Source organism: Camelus dromedarius, chromosome 5 (assembly GCF_036321535.1).
Source record: "Camelus dromedarius isolate mCamDro1 chromosome 5, mCamDro1.pat, whole genome shotgun sequence".
Taxonomy (NCBI): domain Eukaryota; kingdom Metazoa; phylum Chordata; class Mammalia; order Artiodactyla; family Camelidae; genus Camelus; species Camelus dromedarius.
The window spans coordinates 55,179,005-55,191,670 of record NC_087440.1 but is presented as its reverse complement, the minus strand read 5'-3'; the positions used below and the strand labels follow the sequence as shown (position 1 = coordinate 55,191,670).

Sequence of the window (12,666 nt, the reverse complement as noted above, 5' to 3'; positions counted from 1 at the left end):
ACCTTATTAGGTTGTGGAACCATCCTTATTTGATGGAGATATGGAGGTTAACAGGGAGGGCTGGGCTAACATGAGTCATGGATCTTGTTCCCAAAAGGTCAGTGGTTCTGTCTTTCACTAAGATAAGGAAACATTTTGGGGAGGGAGAGTTCAGTTCAGTTTTTGAATTGCTGAGCTTGTGGTGGTCACAGTACATTACTTTAAGCCTAATGTAGACAGTTATGAATTTGGGGATATGGAACTTGGGAGAGAAGCCCTAGTGGGAGAGAGAATTTAAGGCAGTCATCAATTTACAACCTACCAAAATAATCCTTGAGAATCACTGATCTAGATCATTTGACCTCTGAGCCCAATTTTTTTTTCCTTCTGTAGTTTAGAGGCATATTCATACACTAGTTACTCCGATATAATCCTCCGATCCACCCTATTTACCTCCACAGAAAGATTTTTGGAATAATCTGTGTTAAATTCTACTCAGTGTAGTTTCTTTCTCAGGGCATGCACGGCCCAGAGTAGGGGCCAAATGCTGGACATTAAAATTTATTTTTCAGAAAGACAGAACTTTGATTTCCACGTTCATTATGGTTGTTTCCACTGGTTAGCTATTATCGGTTAAGTACTTATCACATTACTATTAAACGAATTTACTTATTAATCAGACGTTACGTAGGTACTGTAATTCTCTCCATTTTAACAGGTAAGAACACACGCACAGAGAGATGAGGAATTAGCCCCGAATCCCACACTTAAGGTGGGTGAGCCAAAAAACTCAACCTCGCTCCAAGACCCAGCTCCCTCTCCCAACTCTGCTGTAGTTTTAGCCAAATTTAAAAGCCTTCATAGCGAATTGCAGAAATCCCCTTACTGCGGTCCCAATCCGTTTCCCCAGAATCCTTAGGGCATCGTATTACTATTTCTTGCATAAGTTTGAGGCGTTAACTTGTAGCCTGGGCAGGATGGAGCCACTGATGACATTTTGTTGGGCGGATTCGCCCCTGTAACATAATTCTTCCTGCTTCGGGACCGCAGCCCTTGAACGGTCAGGAAAATCGTCAGCCCGTCCGGCCTCGGGCAGCCGAAGGCTGGGTCAGGCTGGGAGAGGGTTGGTGCGACCCCCGCCGCGCTCCCGGCGCCTCCCCCAGGCTCCTCCCAGGCCCCTCCTCCTCGCCCAGGATGCACCGGGTTGAAAACAAAATCCCACGTGACTGGCTCTGTTCTCGGGCCATCATGGCGTCTCCCAGTGGGAAGGGAGCCCGGGCGCCAGAGGCTCCTGGCTGCGGGCCCCAGCCGCTCGCCCCGGACCTGGTGGATTCTGTGGACGACGCAGAAGGGCTCTACGTGGCGGTCGAGCGGTGCCCGCTGTGCAACACCACTCGCCGGCGGCTGACCTGCGCCAAGTGTGTCCAGAGCGGCGATTTCGTCTACTTCGACGGCCGCGACCGTGAAAGGTACGGCAGCCGCCACGGCCCTATTGTTTCTTCCCTGGGTGTCTCCGCCGGCTGGGAGGCTGTAACCTGGGCCCGAGTGTGGGCCCCGGAGTCCGGCGAGAGGAAGGCGAGGTAGGGAGGGTAGCTGCTTTGCGCCGGCTCTTTGCTCCAGGGGACAGAGCCGGGGGTGGAGGCCAGATAAGGGAAGGTCGCCGTTTTCCGGTAACCCACTAGAGAGGAGTCTGACTCACGGTGCACCTGGGTCCTAGGGAAAAGGGATAGATTGTGACTGTGGAGAGGTCTTTCCCTATTAACTGCCATAGAGATGGATTCTATGTACTTCGCTGCACTTCCATTCAAAAGCTTTGTTTAACATGTATCTTCGAAAGCACATTCATCCTCTAGAGGAGAGGCCAGAAGGGAATCAAATAACTGGTTAAGAGGGATTCGGGCCCTGGTAACCTGTGTCACAGATGGACCTTGTTATCAGACGTACTTACTCTAATGTGTGAGGTCGACTATCTGGTTCCTCCCTTTTCCCCTCTGCCTCCAAAGATTGCTTTGGATGCTAAGGAATTTGGGGGTGTATTGTGGCTTTGTTTTAAAATCCAGACTAGGAGCTGCAAGCCCTTAGTGAAGAGGATTGAATTTAGGAACACGTTTTGGCCTTGTTTTGAAATTTAAACAGACCCACAAGTCTTTGGTTAAGATAATTGAAAAATTAGTGTGATTAGCTGCAAGGTTTCTCACTCCCAACTTTTGTTTAAATAACTTAGTGTCAATGATAGTAAGACAGCTCATTTTTTGAGTGCAAAAGTTCAGGTATTAATTCATTTACAACAATCCAACAAGTCATTATCCTCAACTTACTGCCAAGGAAAGTGGCCCAGTACCTTGCCCTGGGTCACATAAATAATAAGTGTGGGGACCAGAATTAAAATCTAGGCAGCCTGAACCCATGTGCCATGTATTTAATCACTGACTTGTATAGCATGTATAGTTGGAATTGTTTTTTGAATACCTGATAGTCTGATCATGAGTGGTGTTCATTTTTTTCTTTTTCTTTTGAGATTTGCATGGTATAATCTTTTTAGTTTATCGCTGTGTCCCATTGATGATGACTTTAGAAACTGCTGATGTAATAAGTAACAGCTTTAAAAATGAGAACAGTTTTATTATAAGGTTACTAGGTAGGAAATAGAAATATTTAATGGAGTTTATCAGGGGTTCAGTTCTGGACCCTATTCTCTATTTACTTTTTCCTAGATCCATTCCCATGGTTTAAATATCATCAGTATTCCGAAGACTTGTATCTCCAACTGAGGCTTTTGTGAAATCCAGAAAATAACTGTCTACTGTGTATTTAAATCTGTAATGAATATACATCTTAATATGGCAAAGTGAATTCATAGTTTTCCGACATAAATCTCTTTCTCTCACGCTCATATCATCCCAGTAAATGGTAACCTCATTCTTTGGCACAAGCCAAAAAAATCTTCCAGTCTTCCTTGACTCCTCTCTTAATGCCACCGTATCTAATCCCTTCAACAAATCCTATCAGCCCTTCAAAACCTGTCCTAAATCAGACCCTTTTACCACCTCCTGGTCTGATCCACCAGAGGATTATTGCCTCTTGAATCTGTTTCCACCCTTGCTCCCTTGTTTCCATGTTGCAGCCTGAGTAACACCACTCTTCCAGTCCTCTGTTCACGTCTTCTGGAGGGTTCCTATTTTACCCAAAGTGAAAAAAGCAAGAGTCCTTAAGCAAAGTTACACATTGCCTGTTCCTCCTCTGATCTCCTGTTGCTTTTTCCCTTACCTACTCTGTAGTACCACCCTGGCCTTCTTGCCGGTCCTCAAACGTACCAAGAACACACCTGCTTCAGGACCATTGCAGTCTTATTCAGACTGCCAGAAACTCTTCTCCCAGAAGTCTTCAGGGCTGCTTCCTTTGTTTCCTTTAGGTCTCTGCTTATACATGAGAGAAACTTTCTGTGACCTTTCAGTTAAAATAGTAAACTTCTTTCCCACTTAACCTTCTTTATTGTTTGTATAGCACTTATTACCATTTTATGGCTTACATGTTAATTTGTCTAACTGCTCTCCACTCAAATGATGTAAGCTCTGTGAGGACAAGACAGTTTTGTATTCTGCTGTATCCCCACATAGTAGAAGCTTAATAAAGATTTGAATGAATCTACGCTTTCTTCTCAAACTCAGTCTGATCCTGAACCACTTCATTATTATCTATCATGACCCATTTGTTACTAAAGCCAGAAACCTGAGAGTTATCCTAGCTTTTCCTTTTTTTTTTTTAATTCTGTGTGTCCAAATCATTGACAAGTCTACTTTGATCTGCTCCAGAGTAGATCTTGAATCTGTCTACTTCTAGTCGAGACCACTATCATTTCTCTCCTGGCTACTTATTGGTTTCCTTTCTTTTATATATGCTGATCCCCGCCAGCCCCCCTCTGGCCCCCTGCACAGCAGCAACAGTAGAAATGTAAATCAGATGATGTCACTGTTTTGCTTAAAGCTTTCTACTTTGTTTAAAATAAAATTCAAACTCCTGACTGTGGCATATTGAGCCCCATGTGATTTGGCTTCTGCCTTCTAACTTTGGCTGTAAGGTTGAGTTTAAAATGTGATCTTTGGATTCAAACTGCACTGAATTGCATCCAAGCTCCACCACTTGTTATGTGATTTTGAGCAAGTTTCTTAGCCTCTCATGTGCGTAATTCATTTTGAAAATGGTGGGGTATCTAACGTCATAGGTTTCTGGTAGTGATTGCATAAGAGTATGCACTGAGGTATTCAGCATGACATCTGGTATGTATTAAGCGCTCATAGAATAAACTCATGCCTTGTTCCCTCATGTTCACAGCTCCTTGGTCAGGGGCCTTCTCTCAGATCCTCAAACACGTGAAACTTTTCTACCCCTGGGCCCTTTTCCTTGCTGTTCCCTCTGCCCGGAAGACTTTTCCTCCTGATTGGTACCTTGACTTTAGGGTCTCAGCTTAGAGGTCATTTCCTTGGAGAGGCCTTCCCTGACCTTCACTAAGGTAGGTCCCTACTTCCATCTCCCTCACCGTTATTTTCTGTCACAATACTCAGTTCTTCCCTGGTGTTGAGCATGGTAATTGGTGTATTTATTTGAGGAGGGTAATTGCATCCCAAATGTAGTTCCATGCAGGCATGAATTCTGGTTTTGTTCAGTTCGATCCCCAGTGCTTAGAGCAGTGTCAGCGGGTAGCACGTCATAGGCAAATTGTTGAAGAAATGGCAAAGGCAAGACAACTTTAAACACTGCAGTACAAATTATTTTCAGAAGAGGGATGTGTTCTAGTGGGTTTCTTTTTATAACTAAGCAGAAAAGGGGGGTGGGTGGGAAGGGACAGACCAGGAATTCGAAGTTTGTAGATACTGACAGGTATATGTAGAATAGATAAACAAGATTATACTGTATAGCACAGGGAAATATATACAAGATCTTGTAGTAGCTCACGGTGAAAAAGAATGTGACAATGAATATATGTATGTTCATGTAGAACTGAAAAATTGGGCTCTGCACTGAAAATTGACACAACATTGTAAACTGATTATACTCAATAAAATAAAATTAAAAAAAAACACACACACAACTAAGCAGAAAAATGAAGAGCAGATACCAGAACCATTCCAAAATCAGAAATGAAAAAGAAACTTTTGGGTTGAGGGGTAACAGGACTGCTCAGGTAGCTTCACTTCACTTTCCATCACTCCCTGTTTGGAACTGTGTGTTCCTAAGGGAGAAGAGTTTGCTGGTTTGTTTTCCTTTGTTCCCAGAACAGTGCCCAGTATCTAGTAGACTCTAAGAATCTCTTGAGACCCAGAACCACTGTCCTGGTGACCAGATCACTTTTACTGAGCTCTCACTGTGTGTAGTTATCTGCATAAAATGTTCTGGCAGTTACAGAAGAGAAAGGCAGGTCTCTGCTCTCAAGGATTTACATTGACTACGGATAAGCCTTAAATTGTGTGGGCCAGATGTTGATTGTGAAGTATTCTACTGTCTTCAGAACTTATGAAAAATTTTGTATTCTGTGTTCTGCTTTCAGTCTATTTTTCCTTCTACTTTATGAAGACCTCCTCACTAGCTGTGGGAAACCACTTGGAAATAAAATATGGAATCTTACAACACAATTTTAAAACCTTTGTTTAACCTCTGATTCTTTACAGTAAAGTAGCCACATTAGCTGTGCCTACATGGGTCTTGAATGTGATATGCCTATCAAAGTTCTTGTAAATGTAAATGTATTTTTTTCAGGTTTCATTAATAGACTCACTGAATATACATGTTCTAATGGTATATCAGTTCAAGAAAAATTAGATATTAAAGAACAAATGTATCTCCCCAAAATTAGTTCCTTTGACTCCTAAAAAGGGAACATGTGTCTTTGTATAATTTTGTGGACACTGTGAGTTTGGCAGTTAGATTGAAAAACATCTAAACTCATGACTTTTTTGTTACTGTTCAGTGGGAACACTTCCTTATAACCTTGGTGTCCTCACCAGCACTATCCTTTCCTCATCTCGCACTGCGGCCCCAGTCCTGAAACAGTGCCCACTTTCTTCTCTGCTTTTTCATTGGCGTTTTAACTTGTGTGCTTCTTTAAGAGATGAAGAGGAGTAATTAAGAAGTTCTCTCAACAGAATCTTCTTTGGATCTCGTACTGGTGAATATTCTAAAATTATAAGTCTTTTAACAGGAACATAATTTTCTGAATTATACATTTATCTGACACCAGAAATAACACTGTTACCCAATAGATAACTGACAAGTTGAAGTAATCTTTGTGCTCAAAACTGGAAAGAAACTGGTTACCAGTTTATGATAGGTGTAGTAGTGAGACAGGACATAATCTGAGGATACCCAGAGGCTGTAGCACCAAGGAAAATCATCGTGCTGGTTTAGGAACCAGTTATTTTAAACTATGGATCAAAAAGAAAGGCACATTTTATGAGCATATGGATATTGCTTTTGCAAGTACACTTTCAGGAATAACACAGCATTACCTTCACTGATGAGTTTTAAGAATATATGAATACACTTTTACCAGGAAACAGAAATATGGGCACTGAACAAATTGAGAGATGGGATAAAGTCCCAGTGAGAAATTTAGAGGTTACTAAAGATTTCAAGGGGAAGATACAACCAATATCCAAAAAACTGTCCTTTGGATATTTCTGGTCTCCCTCCAGTATCTTTTCGGTTGTCAGTCACCAGAGCCTATAAAAATCTATTGTCATGAGAGTTCAGTTCTGGACTCGCATTTGTATAACCCACTCAGCAGAACAGAAGCTCTGTAGGTAACTGAACTCCCCATCTCTAGCCAAGAGTTTATCAGCCTTACTGCTGTTTGATTATGTTTTTCAGGAAGGGTCACAACTCCCATCCCACGCAGCTTATTATTGTATTTATACCAATACTTGGAAATCTGCTAAGAAAATATAACTTTTGTTTTCAATCAGTATTACTGGCAACTGTTACCATTATACATACCTTTTAGAATTTATAAAAGGCTTTTGCATTTATTATCTCATTTGTTCCTTACCACAAAACCACGAGTTATTAACCTGCTTTTAAAATGAGGAAACTCAGAGGAGTTATGCTCGGCTATGCTAATTCTTACATTTACTTCCAGATCTGAAATATATATATAATATATATATTCAATTTAATATGTTAGTAAGCTGAAGTGCAAAATCACTCATTGCAGTGAAGAAAAGGCAAACTAGCCTATATTATGTGCTGAGTGCCTGTACCTGATGCTTTCACTTTTATCTTATTTAACCCCTATAACCAAGCAGGATAAGAATTATTCCCATTTTACAAGTGAGGAAACTAAACAGTTCTTTGTTTCTACTTGTTGCTAATGATTCAACCTTCGTTCCTGCCAGTGGAGTGTGTTTTTACTATAGTTGACTCTTGAACAATGGGGTTAATTCGCTATGATTTAGTCAGCCCTCTGTATTCACGGTTCCTCCATGTCCACGGATTCAGCCAACTCTGGACCATGCAGTACTGTAGTGTTTACCGTTGAAAAATGTCTACGTTTAAGTGGACCAGGCAGTTCAAACTCACTTTGTTCAAGAATCAGCTGCGCATTTTCTCATACTTAAGTAAATTTTCTTACATAAGATAGAAGAACCATCCTGATATGGACTGTGTTTTTTCATATGGTATTTGTCCATAAACACAATACCTTTGTATACCTAAAGAATTTAAGGGAGAAAAATATGATGGCTAGTAATCTTTGCTGTGTTAGTATCTTAGTTCAAGAAATACTCAGTTCTTTCACCATTTCTGCTTAAATAAGGGAGGTTGCTGTGCTCTTTTCCAGGCCCCGTGCTCCCTCAGAAGCATTGCTGCCTTATTTGTAGAGCCAGAATCGTTATTAACTCTTCACCAAATCTGTGCCCAAATCAGAGATGGGGAAGGTTCCCCACCACTGACCTTAAAACTGTTAGTGCTCATTTTCCCCCCTTAGATTTAAGGAAGCCAAAGAATATAATCTGTGTCAGGAGACCTAAGGACTTTAGATACTTTAAGGGATTGCATATTTGTTTCTATAGTGGATGTGATCCTCCAAGGAAGAGCATGAGAAATTTTAATTGATGGAATGGATTCTTTTTTTTCTGATTAGAAAAGTATACATGATAATTGTAGAAAACTTGTAAAGTACAAAAATACCTAAAGAAGGAAATAGATTTTGCCCATATTATTACAACTCTGTTAATATTTTGTTATATTTACTTCTAGCCTCGTTTCTGGAACCATGTGTATATAATTTGATGCTCTAATGTTTTGTTTTCTTTAACCCAGCATCTCATAAACACATACTCATGTCTGTCTACAAAAAATATTATAATATCCTTCATGGCAATATGGTATCATTTGATAGTCATTCTCCCCTTGGACATTATAAAGTTTCCAATTTTTGCTTATGACTAGTTTCATGATTGGTGCCTTCAGACATAAATCTTCTTCATCTCTGATCTGTTTCCCTTGAACTGCTGTAACTTGTTCAAAGGGTTTAATAGTTTTTAAGGCCCTGAGTTGCATATCTGAAAGGATTTAGTTTTGAGGTGTTTTTGTTTTTTGGGTTTTTTTGGCCTTTCAATCTTTGAAGGAAAGGAGTTGGGGGCCAGTCAGGTTGGCAAAGACTAAAATGTGCAATGTTTGGGGGAGGGAGCAAGAAAACAGGTTGGTCAGGTGATATGAAGTGATTCACAGGAAATTTAAAGGTTAACTGCCAGAATTTTGCATGTAAATTTTTGACCCAGCGGTTAATTTATAAGAATTTCTCACAGAGAAACCTAGAAGCTTGTAAAGATTTGTGCACTGGGATATTCATTTATAGCATTACTGATAATAGCAAAAATTTGGAAGCCATGGCAATGCTCATCAATAGGAGCTTATATAAATAAACTTGGTTCATTTGGTGAAATTCCGTGTGCTTTTTCAAGAATGTGATAGAGCTATATGTTATGACGTGGAAAAAAATACTAAACATTTTATGTGATAAACCCAGCTTGAACCCTTCACCCCACCTTTTTTAATCTATCTCCATGAGTACTGGGGTGGGGAATGCAGAGAATAGACGAGTGCGCTGATGAGCAATGGAAATGCTGACCAGCCACATTCCTTGACATCAGTCTGCTGTTTAGCTTTGTTAACACCACTTACTTTTAATTTTCCTTGTGAATAATGACATTACTCATGAAGTTTTGATACAGTAAGAATTGTTATCTTCTGTTTATTATTCCCTCTCTCATCTGTGTATTTATGTTGTAAGTTTGTTGTTGTGTTGTTGTTTTAACAAATCCCAGGAGAACTAACCGGCTTGATACAAAGCTGGACTGTGTTATCATCCCAATTTGTTTCAGTGCAAAGTGATGTTTTTATAACAGATTGGAAAGGAGCACTTTTATAGCCTCTGAAAACAGGATTTTATCCCCCACGTCACCCATTTGCACAGTTTGATGAGTCTTGTGAGCTTGTCATCTCTGTCACGTTATCAGAGCATGAATCACCACATTGCCTCAGTGAGGTGGAAGTAAATGCCACATTAGTTTCTCATTTTTGATACAAGAAAATGACAGCATATAACAAGTAACATGTTCAGTACACAGCCAGTTGATAAGAATATATGATTAGATTTCTTAACATTCTGGAAGATGCTTTGTTACAAGTTGCAGGCACAAAGTAATGCCTGATAAATTAATTGGTGAATCTACTACTGGACATTATGGTGCTACCTAGTAGACCTTTGTGCAAGGATTTGCCATATCTGTGCTGTCCAGTAAGCCATCAGCCATATGTGGTTATTCAAATGTGAGTAGTGAAGCTGAGAAACTGAATTTTTTATTTTATTTTATTTTAGTCACATAAGTATATAATTCTGTCACATATAATGTTGCCTGATTGGCTTTTTTGTTTAATATAGTACATTTTTAGTGATTGACTGCTAATGGTAGGGTTATAATCAGACCATTTTATACCTTCCATTTAGAAGTAGATATCTGGGTACATTTTAAAATGTGGAATTATAGAAATGTATATTAGAGACTTCTATATCTGAATTATTTTAAGGAAGAGATTCTTGGGGCTGTTACGGTTCTGTTAAATTGTTTTCATTTAGGCTAGAAATTTAGGAGATAGCCAAAAGCCTAATCTTGGACTCCTTACCATGTTACTGTAGCATGTGGCATTACCTTTGTCTCTTTGAAAATAGTGAGCCACGGTTAGCTCAATTCAAAATCAGTTGCATGATGTTAGTTGTACAATTTTTTTTATTCAAATTCATTTCCCCCGACTCCCCACCTTAGCGGAGGCACTGGGGATTGAACGCAGGACCTCATACATGCCAAGCATGCTCCCTGCCACCAAGCTATTTTCCTCCCCGTTTTACCCAAATTTTTATTAAACAACAAGCCACATTTTAGGTACTCAGTAGCCACATGTGACTGATGGCTACCATATTGAACAGCACAGATCTAGAAAATCTGAATATCACTGAGCCAACTTCATCTGGTTGACATTGATAGAACTCTGTACCCAGCAATTGTAGAATACACATTTTTCCAGGTGCACATGTAATTTTCACCAAGGCACACCATATGCAAGGCCCTAAGACAGTCTCAAATCACAAGATTGAAATCTCATAGAGTACATTCTGTGACCACATCAGAGTTAAAGCAGAAAGCAGTAACAGTGAGTTACCTAATAAAGCCCATGTATCTGGAAATTAAGCAACACACTTCTAAATAATTTATGGTGCAAAGAGGGAATTTTATGGAAAATTAGAAATTTCAAATTAAATGATAAAATATACTGTATCAGAATTTTTAGGGTTTAGCTTAAGCAATATTTGGGGGGAAGTTTATAAGTTTATATGGTTATATTAAAAAGGGAGAAGCAGGCTTAAAATCGATGATCTAAGTTTCTGCCTTAAACTGCAAAAAGTAAAAATAAGGAAACTAAATCCCAAATAAGCAGGAAGAAAATCAGGATAAGGATAGAATACCAACAAACAGAAAAATGAACTGCAATGTGATATTCCCTCCTTTTGATAACTTTTATTAAGTAACTTGTTAGCCCATAATGACTAGCAATAACATCAGTGAGAAAAAAAATTTTACTTTAATACTTATAAGGAACCAATTTATAGGTTAGAACAGGGTTAAATTAAGCTTAATTAAAATTATTTTTATAATAGAAGCCTCAGTTTCCTTGAATTCAGATTCACTTTAGTGTTCTGATGTGCCTGTTTTGGAAGACAGTTTAACTTAGGGGTGAAAAAAACCTATAGGCACATTTTTTAAACCCATGAAGGAGTTCTAAAGCTGAGAATTTGAACTTAGTAGTTTTAAATAACCAAATGGTAAGCAGCTGTGTGCATCCCATGGAGAAGATGTGTTCAGGATGGTGACATTTCTGGAGGAGACCGCAGAAATGATTGGCTCTCAGGAATTTGCATAATCTCATTCGACTGAAAAGAGTGAAAGTTTAAATAAAACATTGAATTTTTTCTTATAGGTTTATAGACAAGAAGGAAAGGTTAAGCCAGCTTAAGAGCAAGCAAGAAGAATTTCAAAAAGAGTGAGTTTTCATTTTACTTTTTAATTTGTGGAGGTTATCCAGTTACCACATGATTTAATTCAGTGCTGTGGTATGCAGTCATGTGGGTTACCAATTCATTGAATTTAGGATACAAAGTGTGAAGAGCAGTGCATCTAGGAGAAGCAAGATAATAGAGATTATCAAGTTTTTAGGAAACACTAGGTACCTGGTTCACAGCAGGCAGTGATGGGGTAGATGAATCAAACCCCTGGCCCTGATAATTGATGTGTGGTAAGTGGGTCCAGGACAGAAGGCATATTAGACTTAAATCAGTAGTGGCGGCTCTTATAGGACGTTATTGCTTCTCTTTACCTTTATTCTTCTGTATCAGGGTTTTGCAGAGTGTGGTCTGCAGATTATCTACATGAGAAGAGTCCATTAACTTGGGTAATGGTTAAACATGCAGCTTCTTGGAATCCTGTTCTCAGGTGTTCTGATTCAGTGGGTCTGTGGGGAGGCCCCGGAATCTGAGTATTAATAAGCACCCCTGATGAATCTCTCATCCTCTGGATTTGAGAACTGTCCTGTAGAACCTTATGTCCCAAATGATCTAGTCACTGTTCTCTACACATCCCCAAGTCTGATTAACATATTTATAAGCAGATTAAATCTTCTGAGATGCCCTGCATCAGAGAAACCTACTTGGATTTATATAATTCAGTCATTTCTTCTAACTTACTCTCTCACAGAAACTTCTATTTTTTTTTCCCATAGAACACTTCATTTCATAGAACAGATTTTTGCCAAAGCTGCCTTGTGCCATTTTTGCGGGGAATTGACAATAGCATTTTGGATAGTGAATTATCTTGTAACTGTCATTATTATTAATTATGACTGATGGAAATTACTGACTATGATGGAAGACAAAGGCTATGGCTGTTATGGAAGTTTATTATGAAACTTTATAGAAAGACTCTGGGCAGTGTTAAAAGTGCAAAAGGAAGGAGGTGAGGAAAAAAATGCAGAGAACAGGGAATTTGGAAAACATTTTTAAATGCTTACATCCCACTTTGGTATTTCCAGCTGTTTCTAAGGCCTTATTTTAAAAAGGTGTTGATTTTGCATTTTTGAGCT

The 12,666-nt window shown here is 39.3% G+C and overlaps 1 protein-coding gene across 2 annotated transcripts in view; it reads left to right on the top strand.

The window, feature by feature from the left end:
- Positions 1-1,202: 1,202 nt before the first annotated feature.
- The window catches only part of ATG14 (autophagy related 14), a 36,326-nt gene continuing 24,862 nt past the window's right edge, over positions 1,203-12,666 (top strand). For both annotated transcript variants that reach the window (XR_010380973.1, XM_031453768.2), the window contains exons 1-2: positions 1,203-1,448; positions 11,509-11,571. Coding sequence is in view for 1 of the 2 variants with exons in the window: in XM_031453768.2 (XP_031309628.2) it covers positions 1,228-1,448; positions 11,509-11,571 (284 nt within the window). In the remaining variant the exon portion in view is untranslated. The remainder of the gene's footprint in view (positions 1,449-11,508; positions 11,572-12,666) is intronic.